Below are 25,923 nucleotides of genomic sequence, written 5' to 3' on the forward strand. Positions count from 1 at the left end.
AATGTTTTCCTTGTAGGCCAGATGTACCTTCTCAACATAGAGAGAGAAAGATGAGGTAAACTTCTGGGGAAAACATAAATCACCCAGTTGGGTAAATAAGTTGTCATTACTCACTTACATGACTAATTGTATAAAGCCATCCATCCATCAAACTTATCTTACTGTTGAAACATGAACTGGAAATGTACTACCATACATTCCACTTCAGTGAATCTCTCAAGTGTAAGCTTACCAAGTGGTAACAAGCAAAAAATATGTAAATCCATGAATAAATTATCATTTAAAATAGCTGTACACACCTAAATTGCACTCTTGCCATTCATTCTTCTCAGGCAAGTCTTTACCTTTCATACAAGAATAATTCAAAACTGTGTTAAATTGGCTTTGCTACCCAGCTGAAGAGTTTGACTTGAATATTTTGCAAATTAAATGTAAGGATAACAGATTCTCGCAGTGGACGCTCAAAAGTTCAAACAAAAACTTTCATTTGAGCATAATTGGCATGTTACGCAGTCTAGTGCAGTTTTTCTGACTGTAAGGAAGTATATTTATCAGGATAACCTGTGAATTTTAGGATGTCCTTGGTTTCCTGTAAAAATATTACGGCTAGATAATGGGTGGGCGATGATAGATAATGGAGATAATTTCAGGACAGGAATACAGAGGCATTACACGCACCACACCCGCCAGGATAAGATGCCTTCATGCAAGACATAGTTACTCTAACATCTGTCATATGGCTGCTCCTGTGTCTCCATATGCACACTGAAGCAGGATGCATCTCCTGAAGTACTTTTAACTGGAGAGATCTGTCAGTATCAATCCATACAGTTCCGATGAGGAAAATACCACCAACGGTTTTTGTTGTTCCTGTGTTAGCAGCAAGTAACCATCTCCTGGGAGGAGGGAAGAATGTGGTTCCACAGACAAGACTCCAGGCTGCACCATCATAATGCATCAGTGATCGGGCAAAAGACCTGTCCTATTAGAATTTGCCAAAGCACAATCAGAATTGATTTCAATTAGCCATAGAAGATGGTGACCAAACATTGATAGGGCAAACGAGCATCAGTGCTAATAAGCAACTCAATGGGTTGAGCAGCATCTGTGGAGGGAAAGGAATCAGTCCTGATGCAGGGTTTCCCGCCCAAAAGGTCAACAATCCCTTTCTCCCCCAAAGATGCTGCTTGACCCACTGAGTTCCTCCAGCAGATTGTTTGTTGCTCCAGGTTCCCGAATCTGCAGTCTCTGGTGTCAGCATTAATGCTAATGTTATTGCTTTGTCTTATTTTTTCATGGGTAGGTAGGTTAGCTTACTGAGACTTATAAACTGTAGTCATGGATTTCCTTTGACTTTGTATTGAACACAGCAGGTAGAGTAGGCTGAATAATGACAGACAAGAACTGAGTAACTGTGATTACTGTAGTCTTTAAAGGAAGGCATATCCCAAAACACTTTGTTTCAAGTCTTAACTAATAACTATCTAGTCAGAGTGCTTTCAACTTATCTGGGTGAAAGAAATTATTTCAATACTGACACTAGAATGTTGTGAAATGCTTTGGGATATCTTCAGAAACATTAACCTACCTAAAGTCTATATTAATCTGAAGCTTGGAAACTGGTCGAAACAAACATATTTTACATATTGTTTGGCTGTATTGTGTTTACATAACCAAACTGGAGTCACATCATGTTAGTGCAGCAGAAAAGAAAATTGAAACGTTCACATTCCATTAATCTTTGAACCAGTTAAAGGATCTTGAAAAAGGACTCCAAAAAAATGTTATTTTTCGCTTCAGAAAACGTTTATCAGCGAAAGCTGACTATATCTATTGAATTTTATATTATTACATTACATGATTTATTTTGCTTCTGCATAAATTTCTGATTTACAATAGGCCTGATTCACAGTTTAGCCTTCAATAACTGGTCGATCAGCATGTTTCTTTTCTGGCTCTTGCAACTCTTAGAAATAGAGTGGGCCTTCCCTACAACTTTTCAGATTGCGCATGGAGCAGTGTTATTGTTCATTTGAACAATTCAAAGAAAGTGGGGAAACTGTTTTGTTACTATGAGCTAAGTAAGGAGTGTTGGAGAAGCCAAACTTGTGTCAAAAGTGATATAAGTGTTACCTGCAGACCAAGCAAGGTACTCAAAAGGTGAAAATGAGTGTAACGAACCGAAGCAGCAAGTATTTGTTATTGATTAGAACTCAGAAAAATGTGAATTGAGGTTTAGAATTGATTTGTCTGACAGCAGCAAAGGAAAAGAATAAGGACCATGCGTACTAATTAGAAGTGCTTCGACTGGAGACTGAAAATGAATAGCCCAAGTACAACGAGACTGAGAACCAACAAAGGAAAATAAAGGAGCATCAATCCCAACACAAGGAGGCTTTGTGCAAGCAGGAGGCAGGGGAAAAGGGGAAGTAGCACTGACATTGAACTAGCAGAGAAAGGCTTATCGACTTTTAAGAGTCCAGTTGATCCAGCATAACTATGTGGAGAAAAACTTTACTAAATCTAATCTTACTCTACATTGTCCATTGTTGAATAAGCCTCTGCTGGAATGCAGCAGCACTAAGCCTGCTGGCCTGAAGACCTCAAGGAGCAGCTACTGCAATGGGCCTTCACCCTATACTTGCTGGTCTCTCATCAATCTGTACTTCCTTTGGCCTTTTCTGACACTTTTCTGTGCTACTCCTTCAGTGTGCCCCTTACTCACTGTAAATCTCAGAATGCTGGATTGTGGGCTGACACTTAGTGCCCATATGAATTGTGACACTCAGTGTTATGATGTGTATTGCTGTTCGTATTCCCACTAAAGACCACTGGTTTCTGCACCGTAGTCTGTGAAGACAGCAGAGAGTACACGTTATGTACATTTCTTCAAATCACTGCTTCCTTGTAATGGAATAAGCTGGAAAGCCCAATGTAAAAGAAGAATTCTGAATGTACAATTCAGAAGAAGGTAGCTTGAATTTTGTTACCAACTGATTTGTGCCTCCCTTCTACCTATTGGAATATGAAACTAAGTTAGGATGGACAGTAGGTAATGCAGATGGGAGCAAGAGATTTCAAAAGTATGTGGTCAGATTAAGTGAATGGGCAAACCCATAGAAAGTTGATCTCAGTATGGTTTAGTCATAGAGTCATACATCACGGAAACAGGCCCTTCAGCCCACCATGTCCATGCCGACCATCAAGTACCCCTCTATACTAATCCCATTTACCAGCACTTGGTCCGTAGTCTTCCAATATGTTGGCTAATCAAGTGTTCATCTAATTATTTCTTAAATGCTGTGAGAGTCTCTGCCTCCACCACCCCCTCGAGCAGTGCGTTCCAGATTCCCACCATCTTCTGGGTGAAAAAGTTCTTCCTCAGACCCCTTCTTAACCTCTTACCCTGAACCTCTGGTTTTAAGTGTGAGATTATACACTTTGGACCCAAGAAAGATAAACTGGAAATATTTCTAAATGGTAAGGAAATAGGGTCCATAAGTGGATAGAAACACTTAGGAGTCCATGTACACAAATCATCAAACATAAAAAAAGCATGTACAAAAAAAAACAATCGAAGAAAGGCTAATGGCCTTTATCTCATGGCTGCTGGAATAATGCTTCATTTTTATAGAGGCTTGGTCAAACTGCTTCTGAGATACTGACTACAGTTCTGGAAGAATATATTGACTTTGGAGCAAATGCAGCAGAATGATTCAGTGGCTCAGAGGATTAACTTCTGAGGACAGGTTACAAATATTTGCTCCTATTCACCCAAGCAGTGAAGGCTAATCCAATCAAGGTGTTTAAAATGTTGCAAGCATTTTCTTTGGTAGGAAAAATCAGAAACAAGGACACAATCTTAAAATTAGAGCTAAGTATTGAGGAGTGGAATCAGGAAACACCTTTCTCAGAAAAGGTAGGCACTCTTCCCAGAAAGCTGTGAATGCTGGAACAATTGAAGCTTTCATTCAGAGATCGATATTTTTTTGAAAAGCAATTTCTGCAGATGGTGGACATTTGAAGTAAAGACAAACAAGGCAGGAAATATTCAGCAGGTCAAGCAGCATCTGAAAATCTAACTCCATTTCTCTCTCCAATAGATTTTTGTTGGTTAGTAGTATCGAGGGAGATGAAAAGTTATGATACAGATCAACCATGATCTGAATGGCCAAGCAGGCTTGAGGGGTTGAATAGCCCTTCCAGTTCCTATGAAGAGAAGCGGACATCAACACTAAAAGTCATAACATTAGGCATAATGATTAGTTCAGCTAAACTACATAATGCTGCACTTGATTTTGCTGTATTGCCATGCCTTGCACAAAGCAACTTTAATGACATCTTTTTGTAAAACCTCCAAATGTAAAATGTCATTTTTGTACCATTATATTGGTCAGAAAAGGACTTAACCAGGTAATACATAAGTTGAAATGCGATGAGCAGTCATCTTTAAGTACGTGCTGAAAGTCCACACTAAAGCCAGTGGAAATTGATTTAATTTTTCTTTGCATTACCTTGGTGCTTCTCCCTAATCTGCTTCCAAGACCATTGGGTTTGAGTCAGTGCTTAGCAATCCACGTCCAGCCCGAAAAAGATCATCCTGCTTTTCATTCAGCTGATTAAGGAGAGGGATAAAGCCGCAGGCAAAAAGGCCTTGGCTTGCGAATAGCCATCATTGGTTCTGGTTTCTTCACTGTACAGCTTTGTTCGCAGACAGGTCACGAGAAATTAAACGGCTTATTAGCTGCTCAAGAAGTATGAAGATATACACCATCAGTGCACTACTGTGTCATTCGGTTGGTTCTCATCAAGCATGTGTAGTGAACTTGAAGGGCAAATCAAACTGGAGGGAACTTGCACCAATTTGATGAATGGGTGAAAGTCAGAAACAAAAAAAAGAGGCAAAGTTAATGTTCCTTTCTAAGATGAAAAGATAGGAAGAGCAGCACTCGGAGAAGCTTGATTTGGAAGACACGACTACAATATTGCAGCCCAATCACTGATCCACGTTGCCCATAAGCTTTGCTTCCAGTTTCACTCATTTAGCCATGTACTCTATTATGTTTAAAATAACCAAATATAAAGCACCGATTATAGGAGAAGGGAATAGCTGAGACATGCCCATAGTAATTAAATTGAGAAGTAAGAAGAACTAAGAATATTTATCCGTGGATTTCATTCCACAATAAATGTATATTTATCTCAAGGGACATTGAGGTGTGTGCCTTTTTCACCATCCAGTACACTTACAAATATAGAGACAATCTCTGATGTTCCAATTTCTTTGCAGACATTGGTTTTCGTTGCCTACATAACAACAGTCACTCATGTTTCAAAATTAAGTTACTGTGTGAAACACTTTAGAGTCATTAAACATAGAAAAAAATTAATAAAATTCATTATTATTGGCTAATCTCTCTTAGCATTGCTAATGTGTAGTCTGGAATCCAGTATCCAGTCGCAATGTTTAGCTGGTAATATAAAGCCTGGCTTGGCCATCAATGACCATCACTCTCGTTGTCCCCATGACTGTTCTCCCCATGACTTCATTTATGTTTTCCTCTTGCTTGACATGAAGCACATTTGGACACACACTCTGGTGTACTCACAACTAAAACTGAAAATTCTGGACAGAAGTGAGCTCATTTGTGGGTCTGCTCACTTAAGAATAGTGGCAACTTGCAAAAGGTAACAGAAGGGGACCCTGGCTCAACTCATTAGTTACTCAAACAATAATTCCAATGTTCTCCTAGCTAACCCCCCTCATTCCACCCTCCATAAAGGGCTCATGCATTACTCTGCTACCCACATTCTTATCTCACTGCATGTCACGTGCTTGCTGGGCTACACTGTCTCCCAGTTAAGAATCCACCTCCACTTTATAATTGTCATCCTTTTCAAATCCCTCTTCAGCCTCACCCCTCCCCATCTCTAAAGCCAACTTGATCCCTATCTGATACCTGTGCTACTTGATGGTGTTGTTGATAGTGAGGAGGGTAGTCTTGGGCTACATAATTATATAGATCAGCTGGTAAATTGGGCAGGGCAATGGCAGAAGGAATTTAATCCTGATAACTTTGAGGGGATACATTTTGGGGATCTAATACAAGTGAGCCATTTACCATGAATGTTAGGGTTCTAGGGAGTATTGAAGAACAAAGATACCTTGGTATAAGTCCAAAGATCCCCAAAGGTGGCAACACAGATAGGGTGGTGAAGGCGGCATATGGAATGCTTGCCTTCATTAGCCGGGGCACAGGGTATAAGAGCAAGGAGGTCTTGGTACGGTAATATAAAACATTGGTTCAGCTACATCTGGAATACTATGTGCAGTTCTGGTCACCACACTATAGGAAGAATGCAATTACACGGGAGAGGGTGCAGAGGAGATTCACCAGGATGTTGTCTGGGATGGAGCGTTTCAGTTAGGAGGAGAGACTGGAATGGCTGGGTCTGTTTTCCTTGTAGCAGAGGAGGCTGATGGACGACCTGATGGAGATGTACAAAATTATAAGAGGCATAGACAGGGTAGGTAGTGAGAAACATTTCCCCATGGCAGAGGTGTCTGAGACCAGAGGACATAGGTTTAAGGTGAGGAGTAAAAGGTTTAGAAGAGATCAGGGGAATTTTTTCCACCTTGAGGTGAATCTGGAACGCACTACCTGAGGGGTTGGTGGAGGCAGAGACTTTCACAACATTTAAGAAGCACTTGAATCGTCAAAGTATAGAAGGCTACGGATCAAGTACTGGTAAATGGGATTTAGTATAGATAGGTACTTGCTGGTTGGTATAGACATGGTGAGCCAAAGGCTGCATAACTCTGTCACTCTATTCTGGCCCTTTGACTATCTGTGAACTTAATCACCCCACATTGCTGACCATGCCTCTAATTACCAAGGCCATAATTTTCTCCCTAAACCTTTCTCCCTCTCTTTCTTCCTTTAAGTCATCCATTAAAACCGTACTGTTTAACAAAGTTTTTAGTCATCTGCCCTCATATGATGGTTGGCGTCAACTTTTGTTTGGTAACGCTCAGGTGTTGTGTCTTGGGACATTTTTGTTGTTAAAAGGCACTACATAAATGCAAGTTTGTTGTTGATTAATATCTGTGGACTTGACTCCAGCCTTCAGTTTGAGGCAAATTGGTAACAAGAATGTAATTAATGATACCTAGTCCATAAATCCCTTCTTTGTTTTCTATAACCTAGTCACTGGCTGAATTACCTCATTTAAATGTCGCATGAAATATTCACCAGACTATATCTTTCTCAACGCAAGGAGAACAGGCATGGTTGTCTCACTGTTGTGAATGTAAATATCATAGATAAATTGTTGAAGTGATAAATGGCTTTGAATACATTTGATGCAAAATATCATTTTTAAACTACATACTGTACTTCTGCCTTCATTCAAATCACTGAATAAAATTTTTGCTCTGAAACAAATTTAGGCATACAAGTTCAAGCAGTTCTGTATGATTTTAGAGACTGGAGGCTGCCTTCAACTGATGCAAATGCTGGTTTACCAGAAAATACCAACAATCTCCTCCTCAAATTATGATAGAACTAAGTCTCCACTTGCTTCATTTTATTTTCTGCAAAAGCAGATTACATTTTATAATTAAATTATAGAGTAAGCTCTCTTGACCAGTTATGTTCTATTCATAACTAGGATATCCAAGGAAGCAGCATTTTTTTTCCAGTTGTTCTCCACTGCAGGCACAAATTTAATTATTACTTCATTTGTTCTAAAGAATTTAACATAAAAAGAATTCTATTTTCATCACGGTATTTTTAAGTAAGTTTTTAAAATGTTAAGTTTTAACAATGTGTGGTATGCTGTGATGTGATGAGATCACACGGACATACCCATGAAGAGTGGTGTCCTCTTTATGAGCTTTTCTCCAATGGACATACAGGGAGACTGGTGCTAAGTCAGGCCATCAGCCAGGAAGTGCTCAAAAGTGTCTTTGAATATTGCTCTCCCAAAATCTGATTCATGAGATAAAAGTGCCTAAAATCTATTTGATTATCACTCTTATAGACAATGACCTTGAAATTACTCTCTGTGAATAATGCACACAAAGGCTTAACACATTCAAGTGACATTCCTTTGTTCACAATTCTGTCAGGCAAGTTAACCCATTTAAAAATCATCTCCACTAAAACAGTAGACAAAGGAATTTCATGTGAACAAGTTACACATTGATACACGAGAACTAGTGAAATGCTGAATATTGCAGAAAGGTATAAGATTGCATTAAGACTTTTAAAATTTGTTTTCCTTCCTTGGAAGCTTTGTATTTCTATTCTATTTAGTGCCATTCCCTTGCAACCCAAATAAGATGGGGAATTCACTGTGTGATGGAATAGTCAGTGTCAATATCCAACCCATCCCTCTATAATATAGCACATTGATCCGTCAACTTCCCACATCATTGGAATCTAAAACCTTCCAACAAGACAAGTGTCACATTGGATTACTGTGCTGTATGGCTGTGATGACTGCACCAAGTATTTGCAATCCTTCTTAAGGCTGTTTTTTTAAATTTAACTCCCTGTTAAATACAAGATTCCTTAAATTGTTAACTGCACGAATATCCCATTTTATCTCTAAAAATACAATATGCATTTATGTAGCCCACTTAATATAGAAAAGCACCCCAATGTTCATCAGGAGCTATGGATACTAAGCCGAAATGGATGTTACGAGGGTTAATCAAAAGCTCATCGGATTTCAAGGAGGGTCTTAAAGGAGTTGGGTGAAGGGGCAAAACATCTAAGGGGGTATTTTATGAAGGACACAATTACAAATGGTTGGGCAAAGGGAGGAGAGGATGCACAAAGGATTAGTGATTGAGGAACAAAGAGTTGGCAGGCAGGGTGAGGGTGGTGGGGTGGAGTTGTGGGGCTGGAATACGTTTCAATGATAAGTACTAGCAAGGCCATAATGGCACTTAAACGAGATGAGAATCTTAAATCAGATGCATTGGGAGATGAGGAGGCACCAAGAATTTGACGCAAGTTGCCAGGGGACATGGGCATACTGGGAGACTGGTGCTAAGTCAGTCCATCAGCCAGGTATCATGCACGATGGCTTTAGCATCAGGTGGCTGAGGAAAGGATAGAGGCAGAGGATATTCAAAGTGGAAGTAGGCAGTCACGATGACACAGAGGATGTGGTCAAAGCCTCAGTTAAGCATCATTTAAGGTGTCGAGGTCAAATATAGTCTGAACTTGCCTGTGATGGTAGCCAGAGATGGATATGGAATCAACAGCAAAGGTACAGAGTTTGTGGCAGAGGCTAAAGCTTTGGTGAGTGTGAGTGGAGGAAGATGGGATTCATATACGGTAGCAATTTGACAACACTGAAGCAGTGGAGGAGTTAATTAAAGTTGTGGAGACAGTTGGATATTAGCAGACTTAATATAAGCTAATCTTATGTCCATAATATAACATTACAATATATAAGGGGCAGTAGAAATGAGGGAGGGATTGAAGGATGTGAATTTTATAAGAGAGAAGAAAGGAATGAAGGTATCAGAGCAGCAAGGGGGCAAACCAAGGTGTGTTTCAGTGATGAGGGCCACACCACCACATAAAAGCTGGGGCGAAGTGGTAGATGGGAGGTATGGCCAAGCAGTGTGGCCTGTAGGAAACAAAAGGTCACCAGCATGCCAAGTTTCAGTCAAAGGCATGAAGTCAGTGCCATCATTCAAATGAATGTTAAGGCCCTTGTTTGTGGCCGCATGAAATAGAGATTGTTCATCTGACAAGAACTTAAGGGAGAAGTAGGATGAACAAGATGAGAAGGTGAGGAAAATTAACTCCTAATGGGCATAATGGTTGGCAGCTTGTCAAGAGAGTAGGTTAAACCAATTGGAGACATTGTGTGGTAAATGGATGGCAATAAGCAAATAAAACAGAAGTTTTACCTTACCTGGCAGACAGCCATCAACTGTGTCTTCCTCAGACCTTCTACTTATTCTTGAATAAGTATGGAAACTAAGTTGTGGCTGAAGCCAAGGTGACTGGCATATTTTTTGATGGTCACATACAGCCTATATTATTCAAAGAATGCCCACTCAGGGCGAGTGAACAAATCAGTAAATAATTACAGTCAATACCAGCCGAAACATTCAACATTGGAGAGGGGACCATTTACTGAGGTTGCTTCAACCCCACCCTTATCTGAGGCTGAAGCAATCTCAGTAAGCTAATGTTTTATTGGAGGATGGTGAGGAGAGGAGTAGGGGAGAAGTGTGTAGAGGGATCCTCCGTCAACAATCCAAGTGTAGCTTTCGAAATAATTGAAGGCGTTCCCTTTGTATTGAGAAATTAAGATGTATGCCAAGGCCCATAATGCAAAGCACCACTCAATGTAGAAGATAAATCAAAAAGCAAAGGTTTAGGGAATCACCAGCTTGGGGTTTGAAAAGCTTGCAGATTGTAGATGGAAAAAGACACCACATGTCAATTCAATCTTCCGGTTCCCAGTCTTTGCCGAGATACCATAGTGCTGCATTGGGTTGGGCAAGGGGGAGCTGGGTGGGGTTGCAATCAGGGAGGCAGCCAGATTTTCCATGGCTGATCACTCTCCAGTGACCCCCAGTTGGGAAGAGTCCATTTGTTGATGTTGAGTGAAAGCAAGATTGGATTTGCTTGTGGTGCCCCTCAATTAATCAAGACACCAATCAATACTCTCTCTTGAAGGAAGCTGCTTGGGAGTGGTATCAGTGGACAACTGGCATCCCTGGAACTGTATCTTGCTGTGGACCAATGTCTTCAGGAAAAGTCGTCTTTGGAGTTGAGTGAGTAGCATCTTTGAGTTGATCAGTCAATTAGTGAAGAGTGCACTGATGTGATTCAACTACTACTTAATGGAGTTAGCACAGCACACCGTTCTACAATTTTCAGCAAGAGCATTAAAAGTATTTGAAGAAATTAATAATGTAAAATGTAAAGAAACTGAAATAGAATCAACCCACCATTTCAACTATCAAGTCACACACAGCAATTTTGTTTTATGTCTTTAGTGAAGCGCCACTATTTTGCTACCTCAAAAAGAAATAATTCACAATATAATGGCCTTATCTACAGGAAATAGCTTGGATGAAGGTGCAACATTTGCCTTCTCTTTGCAATAGTGATGCCTCAGGAGATGTATTAGAAATAGAATTTGCTTAACGTTAGTTGCTTAAGGAGTCCCCAAAGATTCCAGTGCTGCAATAAATGGCCTACATGGAAATGGATCATACAGTTGTCAGATCACTACCCAATGTGGGTTGAGTTAACTGATCCAAGCTACAGTGGCAAGTGGTGTGTTACTTCTGACAGTGCTTCTAGACTGGGATCAGGGAAATTAAAAAATAAATCAGTATTCCCCCTTCTGTTAACTGCAGTACCTAGTACTGGAAAGTGCATATGTACAGCCATTGAGAGAAAACTAAAGCAAGCTTGGCTATAATATCATGCACAGTTTAAAAAACGTATTAACACTCACTAGCCATGTGATAAAGCACAATAGCCATGTGATAAAGGTACAGTCAATCACCATGGAACTGTCCCCAACATAAATTCAGCACAAAGAGGAAAATGAATCATCTTTTTATGCTCCTTCAGTTAAGAAACATCAAACACTTGAATTGAAAAATTCTGAAGGCCTGGTTATGAATAGATTTATTCACACAGAGACTTTTTTGGAGGCTTTATGACTGATCCATACCATTATTTCAATGCATTGTAATGACTACCTCCAATAGTTGGTTTCTGTTTGGCAATCTCATTTAACAGAATATACATTTCATATTGGATTTTTCACTTTGAATGCGGTACTCCTGGTGTCAACATAATCTTTTCTGCTAAAGTGATCAAATATTGTGATACACAACCAATTGGAAATGCATGTTTCACAATAAGTAATGAAGAAAAATACAACAGCAACATTGCCCTGTGGTAGCATACTGATCTGTCCCCTGTGTGAGGCTGGATGCTGATACTGTGAATGGTTTCCTGCTATAATGCCAAAGCTTGAGCTCTCTACCTCCTGTTTCAGCAAAATTATAGACATTGCCCAGGGAATTATAAATGATTTCCTAGCAACTACAGTGCAGCAAAATTTTCTTTTTGCTTTTCTCAAAGCCCTGCCTGCACTATATGTGTGTGCAACACAAAACCTTTATAGTTCAAACAAATCCCGTTTGCTATTTTTGCATTAAATTCAGATCTCCTAATCCAAAGTGAAGTCATTCCCAATAGCACAAGACTATTTCTGTTCCAAACCTTAAATCCCATTGTAATACTTTCCTAACTCCTGACAATGCAGTTCAACTGATTAAAAGAATGTAAAGTAATTATTACACTTCACTATTTGGCAGCAATATAGCATAATACACTATACAACAATTGAATATTGTATGATCCATGCATGGAAGTGAAGGTAGGGAGGGGTGATAATAGGGATTGTTTTACAGAGCCTGGATGGCACGTAAACTGAGAATCTGGGAATGAAGGGACAAATGTTAATAGTTTAGCATTCCCAGCAGAAAGTAGTCCCATCCCCAGTTTGCAATACGCACACCTGCTCTGCAAAGCTCAACATCAGAGGTACTGGATAATAAAATTTATTTATGAGTTTAAATCCATTCCAAACTGAGAAGAGGCACATTTCCTCTGTCTAACCTTAAGGACCTAAAGTCAAATGGATTTAGGCAACCTCAGTCTAGTTCTTGGAGTTTCTGTGACAATGCAAAAATCTCACTAAGTTGTAAGTCTTATTCCAAGAAGCAATGTTAGTAAGGGAAATGTAATGGTGTTTTAGGTGTCACTTGGTGTTTGGATATTCCTTTTCCCAATGATGCCTTTGCTGTTTGCCCAATGATACCTTTGTTGTTTGCCTCCACCCATTCCTATAAAGGGAGTTGCTTTTTTACAGATATTTATCAATTACATAAATGTATCTGTAACACCTATAGAAGATATGGTTTTTAATTTTGTCACAATGGAAATAGCATAGGAACAATTTGTTCAGGTCTTTAAAAGTACGCTGCACTGTTTGGTACACATACAGCCATTGTCAGTTGGTTATTTCATGTTTTGTGTCTGACTCAAGATAACATCGTGGCTGATATCATGTTTTGCCTTCACAATAAAAGCTGTTTAAAACAAACCAAAAGAAAAAAAAGACAAAAAACAAAATGTTTTCTCTGTCACATCATAGAGCTGAATAGGGTTACCCACAATTAATTTTCCCAGTAACTGCCTTACTTAGACCGTACACTCAGATATGCTGGTGAAGTAATTCTAATCCGACTTGTAATTGACTAATTATTAAAACTAAAACAGCAACAATTCTGCATTTAGGTACAGAGCACAATTAAAAGTTAAGATTTATTTTAACTGGTTGTGAACAAAATGCTTCAACCCTGTGAAGAGGTTCTGAAGTTTTCCAAATCAAACCCAAAATCAATTGGAAGAAAAATGTGGTCTCGGCAATAATTACACAGCATAAGCAACACAGACAAAACATTCGATCCAACTAATCTGTGCTAGTCTCCATACTCCACACGAGTCTCCTCCTATTCCACCCGCCTCATCTCAGCCTTTCAATCTGTCTTTCTATTTCCTCCTACTGCTCACCTGGTTTCTTCTAAAAACCTCGAAGCTATTTATTCCAACCTTTACCTGTGGTTGCAACTTCCACATTCTATCCACGGCAAGCAATTTGAAAGCTGGTGTGTAGTTTGGGGCTTCCTACAAATGGATGAGTGATCATTAATAACAACTTGCACTCTTCCCGCACTTTTTAATATGGAAAAACACAGTAAGAATCAGCAAAAGAAATTGTACATCAAGTCAAAGAAAGGGCTGTTAGAAAATGAGGCCAAAAGTCAAAGGGATGGGTTTGGAGGAGTATGGAGGTGAAGAGGCTGAGGCAGGCTACACCAGATCATAATATCTTGGCAGAATAATGTCTATGTAGGGATTTTACTAATTAGGTATAATAGGAATGAAAGGTGTCTTGTGCACTAGCCCATCAGTGGCCAAAACTACACCCTGCCTGATTTTCTATATCATGGAACTTTAATCGAATGGACTGCTGGGTGTCCCTCTTCAGAATGCTTATTGCTTTTTGGGATCTTGACAGCCTAATTTACGTGTCATTTCCCAATTTAACAGGTAAAATGGTACAGAGAATTAGATTCTGTATGTAGAGAACATATAGTTACAGGTAATTGGGAAATTGCCCTCCAATGTTCAGATTTCACATGTTTCCTCTTTTGAAAATTAATTGAGTGTAGATGTCTGTCACATTTTTGTAGATACAGCCAGGTACAAAACTAAAATCATAAAATGCGTCACTAAATTCGCTATCAAAACATTAAGACATATTTGTAAATGTTATGTGTGAACCCTGTACTTAATAGAGTGTGAACATCATTATGTATATTATGCATTTAAGACAATACGAATATTGTCATAAAGATGTATGTAAGGCATGGTATTAAGTTTAAGACTTAAAGCTATTTAAAAAAAAATACAGTGGTGTGCATCTCTCAATGCATTTAAGTTGAGTTTATAAGGTTTTGATGCTGGTGGTCTGGAGAAAGAGCAAGGCAAGTGCAATGCAAGAAAAATTGGTGCAACTGTTAAGATCTATGGACCTTCTCATTCTCTGCTTTGTGATATTTTCTTGACAACAACTTCCAGCCTTAAAAATAATGTGAAAGCTCCCCCCACCCCCATTGCCTCCTTCGTTGTTTTCTGTGGGACTACTCCACGTCAGATTTTGTTTTAGTTGACAAACTATAACATCCCCAATTTGCTGCCCACTTTTGCTTTCCCTGGTTAGTAAATGGAACAATAGCAATTGTGAAAAGCAGACATTTAAACAATTCCCACAATATTTAAATAATTCTGAAAAGTTGCAGCCAATTTCAAAACAAAAAATCAGTACTACAAGGAAGTTGAAAATGCAAAGGGACAGGCTTCTGCCAGTCAGTGAATAGCAAAGTTATATTGTATATTTTCTTAAAATCATACCTTGATTATTAAAGTCACATTGGAGTTAACAAAAGGAATTCTCAGCCAACATTAGCCCCTTAAAACAGTAAAGGTAAAATAACATCCTGTCTGGGAGGGCCACATCTTTTTCTGTTCATCTTTATACATTGAACAAAGCTTATTTATTACCCGGTGAATTTTGGAAAGATTGCAGTTCCACACATTCTTAACTGTTACATTTAATTTGCAACAGTTACAGAGACAGTGTATGAATCACGCCATCATGCTTTTATTGATCTGAACAGATTGTTCAAATGCGTTTTCCATTGCAAGTAATGTTTCCATTCTTCCTGTATATTATATATTTTAGCAAGCAACAGAAACTCCAGACTCTACTAGTACTGCTGTGTTTTCCATTCATAGAATTGTACAGCACAGAGGGAGGGCCATTGGCCCATCATACTTGCACCAGCCCTTTGAAATAGCCATCAAATTAGCTCCACTCCATTGCTGTTTCCCAATAGTCCTCCAGGTTCTTCCTATGCAACCATATACTAAATTCCTGCTTAAAAGGTTATTGTTGAATCAGCTTCCATCTCATCTTCAGTCATTGCATCTGGATCACAATAACTTGCCGGTAAAAATAAAAATACTAATTTCGCCTGTTTTTATTTGCTGAACACATCTGTGTCATCCAGTTATCAGCACACATGGCAGTGAAAGCAATTTATTTTTACTTATCAAAAACAGTTATAATTTTGAAGTCTTAAAACCCTTCATAATTTTGGCACAAAATGTGTGTTGTGCTACTTGACAGTTTCAGATGCACCAATAACAAAGGCACTGAGGTTGTTCTGCATGTCTAATGGGCATACGAGGGCACTGGGTGAAACTAGGATTGGGTTCACAATCACAAAAGAGTCTATTAATGTGTACCATCAGGGCTCTGACGTAACATAACCCAGGTGAAGTAGAAGGGAGCCCATAGAATTATGTCCCATACTTTGGAATAGGCATAAGACAACAGGGAAAAAACTAGGGAACATGAGAAAAAAAAGTTATTGTTCATCCTAAAACAAATAGCTTGAACTTACATTTTACCATTAAGTAATAGAGCTGTAATATTCAAAAGGCAACGATCATGTTGTATTGAAGCAGATTGATCCAGACAGCCACACATATTTAATTCATGGCCAGGAGGAAATTTTTGTAAAGGCAAAATTGGATTAAGATTGTATGTTTGTGTAATGCATTGATTTGTAGCACTAGGTTGTCAGAGAAGAGATTATCCTAAAAAGAAATCATTTGATTTCACTGTTTTATTGGCATGTTTAATTAGAAACATTATTACCTTTTGTTACGCGAGTAAGAAAATTCCTATCCATAATTATGGTATCAAGTTTTGGATTTTGTGTTGCAAATTCAAATCTATTGCAGAGTTGGAACAATCGATTTTGCAATTGGTATAGAGAGGATCATTCCAGAGTTCACAAGCTAAACACCCACTGCCAAGCCTCAGTTAGAGATAGGATGGGAAGAAAAGATTGCAGCAGGCTGTAGAAATACCAGATGAGATTCTCACATTGAAATCAGCTAGAAGTCAAATGTCAGTCCTTCATAGATGTTCAATTTAATTTCCTAAGTGTTGTGGGCCGAAGGGCCTGAATTGTGCTGTAATTGTTCTATGTTCTATGTTCTAAGTGCAGGGTTGACTGAGGAAGGGAGAACCATCCCCACAAAGAGAAGTCATGTCAAATTGAGTTTGAATTGAATCTAAACTGAATGTGGAGCCAAGATTATAAATGTCTTAGGATGGCATAGAAAAAAGGAATATTTATTCACATTGCCTCCTATTTGATTAATTCACCCATATCAAATTTAACAATATATGGGGATACAATCCCAAATGCTTTTGATAGTCACCCAAGTGGCTATCCTTTGCATAAGAGGTTGAGTGTCAGAACTGCTCTGTGTGATCACCACAGCTTGGCCATCACTGTTCCTCTGTTGAAATCCCATGCTCCACTATAATAAGGGGCTTCTGACAGATGACAAGATTCAGAAACACTACCTGTTATCTCCTCACCTCCAACCTTTACTTTTCTTGGTCCAAGGATGCTGAGGCTAATTTGCATCCTAGCTCAGATTAACTAATTCAGTATGACAAGGGAATGAAACCAGCTGGTCCATTAGGTCAATTGAATATCCACCGTCGTCTTCTGTTCAGTTCCCAACTGGTTCCAGAAACTTGGTAACCGACCTTTTGTTTTGGTTTTCAGAATTTGGGGATGTGTTTTATTCCCGGTGGAATACGTCACCCCCAATGGTCTTTGATGAAAATAATCTATTAACTCGAACTAAACAGTCAATGAAACCTTTTAATCTCTATCTTTAATCAGCTCATACTCGGTAACAACAATGGTGACACTGTTTAGAATCCCTTTGACAATTACACGGGAAAACCGTTCTGCGTCCGTGTGGGTGGGCAGGGAATATTCACCAGCCAGACTTTGCAAAATATATTTACCAGTTCTGCAAAATAGAAAACATTGAAAGCAGCAAGGGCTTCATGTGTAAAGAGACCTAGGTATTTCAAAAAACAATGCATGAGTGACTAAATTCAAAATAAGTTACTTTTTAAAAAAAATGTTTCATATCTGATAACTCAAATCTCGATGTCCATTATAGAGGTGTCAGCCGGGTCAGAGGCTGGTGCCACCTCTAGTTTAGGTGCTATCCAGGCACTCTTCACCCCCCCACCCCACCTCACCCCACCTCACCTCACCTCACCCCACCTCACCTCACCTCACCCCACCTCACGACCGCTCTAGCCATCTTCTTATCACTACCGAAGCTCGAAAATGGAGTGGCTAAAGGTCATCAGAAAACAAGCGAGCTGTAAAAACTCCTGCACAGCACCGCCACCCCCACCCCCCACCTCACAAAATGCGTGAATCCGAGACATTTGGAAATGTCCATCCAGTGCGAAAGACTAAGCGTAAGATCGATGGTCAGAGAAACAGAAAGCGAGGGGGTGGGGGAAGACAGGATGGTGCAGCAGTAAGCACGACGGTGAGACAAGACAGAGATGGAGAGGACGTGATGATCACTCCAGGGGGCCTGAGGCGGCCCTCATCCCGGCCCCCATCTCCATAGCAACGGGATGCAGGACTGTCTGATCCCGACACAGTCTTCATAACATCGGGATGCAGGCTCTAGTCACCATGGTATCGAGTCCTGAACATCTTCCAGCCAGCCAGTCCTGGCTGGCTAGAGGTCACCCCAGTAATAGCTCAAGGGAAAGAAAGACAGAGAGAGAGAGAGAAAAAAGGTGGCAAAGGGAGAGGGAGAGAGAGAGAGTCTGCAGTTGTGTGCAGGGAAAAGAAAGGCGGTAGCAAAGATCAGCAGCTTTTTTTTCCCCCTTCAAACTCTGCATCACAAATATTTCAGGGTGATTGTTTTGTCTAAAGCTACACTCCGGCTTGTTCCTTCACTGAAGCTATGTTTGATGGTCATTGTCTATATATAGAAGCCACCAGCTCAGAAAGAGATGAAGCCCGCAGCATCTCTCATTAAATAATACATTTCCAATACTATCCTCTAGCTTTAATCAAAACATACGTTGTCTCCAAATTATTCCAAAAATAAATGATGTACAAAGTCCTCTTGAATGGCGCAGGGTCAGTGCTGATGGAATGCGAAGTGTTGCACCTTGCACGGAAGGGGGGTGCTGGAAATTCCCTGTCGTGCTCAAAATGTGGGGTTTCCAAATTACGGAATAATTCATTCAATTAAGTGCCAAATGAAGGCGTTCTAAATGGCCCGTGCTGAACAAATAAGAGCATTCTATTAGAATCCAGCCAACCTTTTTATAGAGCAACATTTTTAAAGGCAGAATGAGAGACACCCCCCCCCCCCCCGCCCCGTTCCATTAAAGAAATGCAATGCTTTAAAATTATGAGGGGGGGTTAAAACAAATAAATAAATAAACAAACAAACATACGATGGTATCGTTCTAAATGGCGCTGGCTGAATAAAAAGATAAGGATGCGGCGTCTAAACCCCATCTCAAGGTGCTCTGGATATGCCTCCCATTTGATAATCTCTTTAATTATTTATTGCGATTTAGAGATCATCTATATATATGTAAAAAAAAGAACGAGGATCTATTAAAACCGATCTGCTTTAATTCTTGTTCGCTGGTCCCTGATTGAATGGCAGAATTCACCTTACCTGTGTCATGAGACGGTCAGCCCCGGTGTCCTCTTCGTCTTTGAATATAATGTCAGGGTTGTAGTTGGGAGTCAGCTCCTTGAATTTCTCGGAATTGCGGCTGATTTTGCCCTCGGATCTGCCGCTCGCCCCCAGGGTTTTCTCGGCAACATTGGGGATGAATTGTTTGTAGAGAAGAGGAGTGAGCTTTCTGGACGGTCTCCTCCTACCGTAACCCCGGCCGGGTCCACAGCTCTGGACCGGGACAAGGAGACAGCAGCAGCAGCAAAGTAGACCGAAGCGAGCTAATTCCAAGCCCGGCTGCATCTCCCCGCCTCTAGCCGGCTGCAGATCTCTTTGAAATCGGCTGCTCCCGGAGGACTAGCGCACACTGCCGGAGACAGACACCCTCTCCTCTCTGGTACAGCCATGGAACAAAAATAAAGCAGCGACGCGCCACCAAGAGAGGCAGTCCCTCATCCGGCGCGTTCCCGCCTGGTCACCTCCTTGTGCGAGACAGACAGACAGACAGAAAGAAAGTACAAGCAAAATTGTCACCCCTCTCAATCATCAGCTTTGCCCCTACAAACCCCTCAATACGCACTGTTCACTGAACGACAATCTTTTTTTTGTATTGCCCAGGGAGTGGGAATCAAAAGTGACTTTAATGATCCTCTCCCCGAGTTATAGGTGGTTGATAAACAAATAATTGGTATTTATAGGCTAGGCTAAGTAAATCTATAGTTAAAATTAAACATATCAACATGTAAGAGTTGGTACTAATTCAAACCATTTTTCTATGGAACTGTTTTCAGACACAATGCGCGATTTTGCCCCATGTAAAAACAGCCCAAAAGTCATTGTGAAGGATACTGATACAACTGAACAGACTGTATTCATATTTACAAATTGACAAAACCATCCACATCCCTACTTCATTATTATTGAAACATTTATGTATCAAAACATCTGGGAGAGGATAAAGGCTTTTCGAAAGCATTCATCGAAAAGCCGTGACCTCTTAATTTCATTTTATTATCTCCCTTCTTTATTCTCGCTCCCTGCCTCACGTGGAACCGGCCCCACAAGTAAACATGGGGGTAAGGACGCCCTGGTCTATTCTTACATTGCTTCAGTTAATGTTTGGTTTGTCTCTCTGGATCAGCAGTCTAAACACGGGAAGCTTTTCATATTTAACGCGGCCTGCACTTGCCCATGTTTGAAGTTTACAACACTTCCATAGTTACTTAGGTTTATATGGATCATATATGCCGTTATGGGGGTCTGAAACTCTGAAAAGGCTTCCCGCCTAACGTGACACTAAACGTGGGGACCACCAAGCTGCACCGACTTGCTATTTTTTTGTTGTTCCTCTGTGAATCTCAAGCCTGTCCAACGCAACAGTATTATTACTTAACACGCATCGCCTTACTGTATGAAGAGAATAATTGCAGCAATAGCACGAAGGCGTACACCTGTCTACAAAGACCGTTTGAACCAAATCCGAAATAAGGGTGTGGTGAATAGATTGTCAATTCAACCACAACTAAAAGTAAACATATAAACAAGACAGGCAGATGCAAGTGCCCCGCCGGTCACTCCTGATGAAGGGTCTCGACCCAAAACGTCGACTGCCCATTTCCCTCCATAGATGCTGCCTGACCTGCCGAGTTCCTCCAGCACTTTGTGTATGTTCCTTTAGACCACCAGAAATGATAGGCAGGTCAGTCAGTTGTACAGCATAAATATCTAACGTAACTTCATCAACATGAAAATATTGGCGAACATACAACTTCAAGTATCATTTATAGATTGCAGAACTGGCGGTAATAGCTGCCGTCCTGTCAATTGGTCAATGGCTCAAGCACACTCTAAGACCTTAGCACATGACCCAGGCTGATACTTTAATCCAGTACCAATGGAACCAGAATCATTTTTTAGATAAGATGTTAAACTAAGGCCCTAGCTCTCCTTCAGGTAAACATAAAACTATGTGAAGACCAGGGGAGTTCTCCAACTGTACTGACCAACCTAAAAAGTAGGTCATATATCTAAGGGCTGTTCAAAGCATCTTGTTGTGTGATTGGCTGTCATAGTTCACTTCTTTACAATGGTGAGGACCTTTGATAAACATAACTTGCGGCAAGTTACGTTTTTTAACAATGCTTACTGTTTCAATAAAGGAAAATATGACAGCCAATCACACAACAAAGTACTTTGGGATGTTGTGAAAGATACCACGTAATGCCACAACTATACTGTATTTCCAATGTATTGGGTCCTATACTTAACATAATGTATCTTTGTAATGTCTCTATTTCTGCAGTCTGTGTATTGTCAATATATATTCCTTAGACATAATCTGTATCTTTTTTGAACCTTCTTTCTTTTTTTAAAACCCAATTCTACCTGTATGTCCTAGTCTACAGTGTTTGTGAAAGTCCCTTTGTTACATTTTTGTTAAAATGTTATGCACTTTGCCAAAAGCCACTTTTACAATGAAGCCTGTTTACAGAGTCACATCTAATGCCGAACCCAGATAAATGGCCTGAAGGAGATTCACATCAAGTTTGTCTTCCCTCATTACTTAAGAGTAAAGATTGGTATTGGAGCATGTAGAGAATCCTGTCACAGTGTACGCAGTGAATGGAATTTCTGGCATTACTCACTTGATCTTAACAATTTAACTTAAATTCATGAAAAAGTGTTGACATTTATCAAAAGGGACACAGACTGGGGTCATTACTGAAGCGGTTTCTCTCTATTGCTCTTTACAGTTTCTACAAGAGAGAAAATAGAACTGCTTAAAATCAAATCTGGACATCTGTTTTTAAAGATAGTTCCAGTGTTAAACAAAGGCTGGAATATTGAAACTTTCACTGTATGTCAGAAAATGAACATTTATTTATATAATGATGGTTTGACTGAAAATTCATACAAAGGCCTTTTCCGATTCCAAAACAGCCCATCTACAGGAAGAAAATAGACTTTCGCTCCCAATGGCAGTGACTCACACTGGAGAATCATTTCTTTTTGCCCACCTCGTGCACATGGCTATATCCTGCACTTGAACTTGGGTTGTGCATTTTGGTGAGCCTTGAGACACGGCATTGAACTTCCTTGTCCCAAGTTCACATGCAGTAGGAGTCACAGTGCAGTAATCAGAAATGGGAAAATGGGTGGGTTTTCACCTCTCTCTTGCCCAGCTGCTCTCAAGTCAAATTCAGCACCCCAATCTGCTGCCTTGCTTGAGATCAACCAGGAATGTCACCTCAGACCCAGGTGGTGTTCTTCATGTTTTATGTACAGCCTTCACTGAAACTCCCACAGTATAGATTCTTATAAGACAAGTAGGAAATATTTAACTTTTTTTAAAAAAGTAATATGGCGAAAAACCATATTATTAGCATTTTTATGGAGTCAATGTATTTTGACTTTAAAATTAATGTATTTGCTGTAATGGTTAGAAAGTTTACAGCAACAATTTAAATCATCTTGAAGCCATCTAATAGAGGCAGGTCACTGGATTCGTATTGGTTCTTATGAAATACAATAGTTTTAAATATTTCGAAGTGTTTACACTCACATCTGTGGCACAGATAATACATTACACCCCTTGAATGCAACAGAGCTCCAAAATTCTAATTGTTTTGTCTTTATTAGGAGATTTAATGCATGAAAGGAACATTGCAGGAAATGCATCACAGTGAAGCTCATTTATTAAATATTAAATGGTGGGGTAGCTGAAGGTTTTAGATCATAGGAACATAATTTTCCTCTGAAGGGTATGATACAAGCCAAAGTGGCTCTTCCCATGCCTCAGACATACAGGCCCCAGGCTTGATCTGCAGTAAATTAAATGGGATCAATGCCACAAAGGCTGCTTCTATTGGCTTCTACATCTGTGATCAATGCAGGGAAATTAGGAGGTCACCCTTAACATTGCTATCACAAGCTCTCCCAGGCCAATCACCCCCCACCTCTCCCTCCCACCCTACCACAACCACCCCAGCATCGAGTCTCTGGACATGCTCGACCAACTCCAGTGAGTGGGCTATATCTGCAAGCTTGCCACCAGATATCCAAAGCAGGCACTCTGCTCCGAGCTCCACCACTGGACAGTGACTTCCAGGAGGAGAGGCAGCAAAAAAAGCTCCAAAGATATTCTGAAAGTCTCCTTGAAAAATTGTAACATCTTCACCCACTCCTGGGAAATGCCGAAATCAGGATAGCACTGACGACCTTGGGTCAACAGGAACACTCAAAGGCCACGTATAACTAACCAATGGAGTGCACATCCCCCCCGAACCACCTACCCCACATCAAGCACCTCCTACCCCACCTGTGGCAGAGGACGCTTCAGCCATCGCAGAACCCAGGGAACTGCAAACAAAACATCCTCTACCTCCAGGGACTGCCTAAGATGAGGAGGGATGAGGAGGGAGGAGGAAGAGGAGGAGGAGGAGGGAGGGAGGAGGAGGAGGAGATGCAGGCCAAGTGGATTAGGATCAACTGCAAATGACAAGGTATCCAAAAGCAACCAATACAGACCCAAATGAATAACTAGATTAAGAAAATCTGCACAGTATTTCAAGACTAAAAAATGAGCCATCTTTTAACCACTGTGGTTGTATAATTTTTTTATGATGTCAGTGTTTAAAGTGACACACTCTGGCCCTTTAAAACTTTATACGTACTAATCTGCTCTACAGAATGCTTTTGGTGTATCAGTGAAAGAAAACATGGAATCAGAGACTTGAAAGAGAAACAGTAAACTAAGCTGCCATTGTCTTTCAATGGAAGTGAGAATTGACCTTTCACCCTCCATTGTGATATCATGGAAAATGTTGGGAACTTATTAGTTGGAACAAAAATCTCTCGATCTCTTTTATTCAATGGTTCTTTAATACCTGCTGAAGTACACAAAGCCTGACCCTGATTTACATACACAGTAAAGGCTTGACATTAATACATGCAAGTAGAATTAGGGCGGTAGGTACAATATAGAAACATTTCTGTTGTGTTAACAGTTAACACAATCCCAGTTGCTGGTATCAGATAATCAGATAGCTGAACCGCCCAAGAAACAGCAGCGAATACAATGGATGTAGACAAAAAAATACAGTAGAAAGTTACTGCTTTTGTAATTATCATGCATACCAGTTTATATTATGCGGTCAGAATATTAACTAACAAGTTTCGGAGACACTCACAGGTGGGAATATCTGAGATTCTGCGAAACTTTGAAACAAAAAGCAATGAAGCAAAATGAAAAAGCTAAAAGAGCCAATTGATGAAGTTAAAATTAATTTGCAAACTAAATTTTTGGGTCTTGCTCTCAAAGTAATATCCTTGTTATATTAATTTAAGGCCTCGTTCCTTTTGATTCCAGAATAAACAATGAAGAAATTTAAATAGGTCAGTGCTTTTGAAGCGCATTGATTTTGTTCAGTCATTTATTGATTCATTTGGTCAAAACAGACTTTTCATTTGGGGAAGGCTCAGTAGTGGGAAGGAACAATTGCAAAATGATAGAAGAGGCAGGAGCTGTGGAACACTCAGCGACCCGTCATCTAGAAATCAAGACTCAGGAATGACAGCGTAGATCCAATATGAACATTAATCTTTTCGGTCACTCCACAATCTCTCATAGCAATTCACTTCGGGGAAAATTGGTGAGCAATGAAGCTGTTTGAAATAGCTTGCCCCCTTTCACTAAAGTTCTTGATTCCTGTCAGGTACTGAGGAAGGGGGATGTTACCAATTTTGCCTTTAGGAACAGGTTTATCAGAGAGGAAATACCCATTTGAGAATTTGGATCTACATCACCTGCTCTTTTAACACATCCCACTCACCAAGTTGAGGTGCCACAGTAGTACAGCTAGTAGAGCTGCCGCCTCAGAGCTCCACAGACCCAGGCTCGATCTTGTCTGTGTGGAGTTTGTACATTCTCCCTCTGACCATGTGGGTTTCCCCCAGGTGTTCTGGTTTCCTCCCACATCCCAAATACGTGTGGGTTGGTGACTTAGTTGGCTGCTGTAAATTGCCCCTAGTGTGTTGGCGAAGGATAGAATCTGGGGCTAGTTACTTGGAATGTAGGGAGAATAAAAAATAATGGGATTAGTGCAGGTGGGTGCCTGACAGCCAGCATGGACTTGACGGGCCAAATGGCCTGTTTTGTGCACCATGACTCCATGAGAATCATTACTGCAGATGCAATCTCATCTAAAAATTGCTACTTCATTCTAATGAGGTGAAAATCTTATTTTCTTTAGACACCTTTAGACATTTCTAAAGCTTCTCTTTAACGCTTTATAACGTCTGAGAGGATTGGTTTCACAGGACTGTTTAATAAATGCAATTCTGTCCATTAAAATACACTCCATTTTCACAATGCAAAGGAACAGGAGCTTTTGACATTGACCCCTGATCTTTCACAGCATCTTCACAAGGAAGTGGGAGGATAGACATGCTGGCAAAGGGGTCGGAATGCTTATGGATAGGACAAAATGGAGAAAGGTCAAGAACAGTGAGAGAGACCATAAGATATAAGAGCAGAATTAGGCCATTCAGCCCATCGAGTCTGCTCCACCATTCGATTATGGCTGATTTATTTTTTCCCCTCAACCCCATTCTCCTGCCTTCTCCCCGTAACCTTTGATGCCCTCACTAATCAAGAACCTATCAACCTCTGCTTTAAATACGCCCG

The 25,923-nt window shown here is 40.2% G+C and overlaps 1 protein-coding gene across 1 annotated transcript in view; it reads right to left on the reverse strand.

Moving 5' to 3' along the window:
- The window catches only part of dhh (desert hedgehog signaling molecule), a 93,825-nt gene extending 74,255 nt beyond the window's left edge, over nt 1–19,570 (reverse strand). Inside the window, exon 1 of the mRNA XM_052009428.1 lies at nt 19,236–19,570. Coding sequence (XP_051865388.1) covers nt 19,236–19,541 — 306 coding nt within the window. The 5' untranslated portion in view covers nt 19,542–19,570. The remainder of the gene's footprint in view (nt 1–19,235) is intronic.
- Nucleotides 19,571–25,923: the final 6,353 nt, after the last annotated feature.

The sequence above is a fragment of the Pristis pectinata genome, chromosome X, assembly GCF_009764475.1.
Source record: "Pristis pectinata isolate sPriPec2 chromosome X, sPriPec2.1.pri, whole genome shotgun sequence".
NCBI lineage: Eukaryota > Metazoa > Chordata > Chondrichthyes > Rhinopristiformes > Pristidae > Pristis > Pristis pectinata.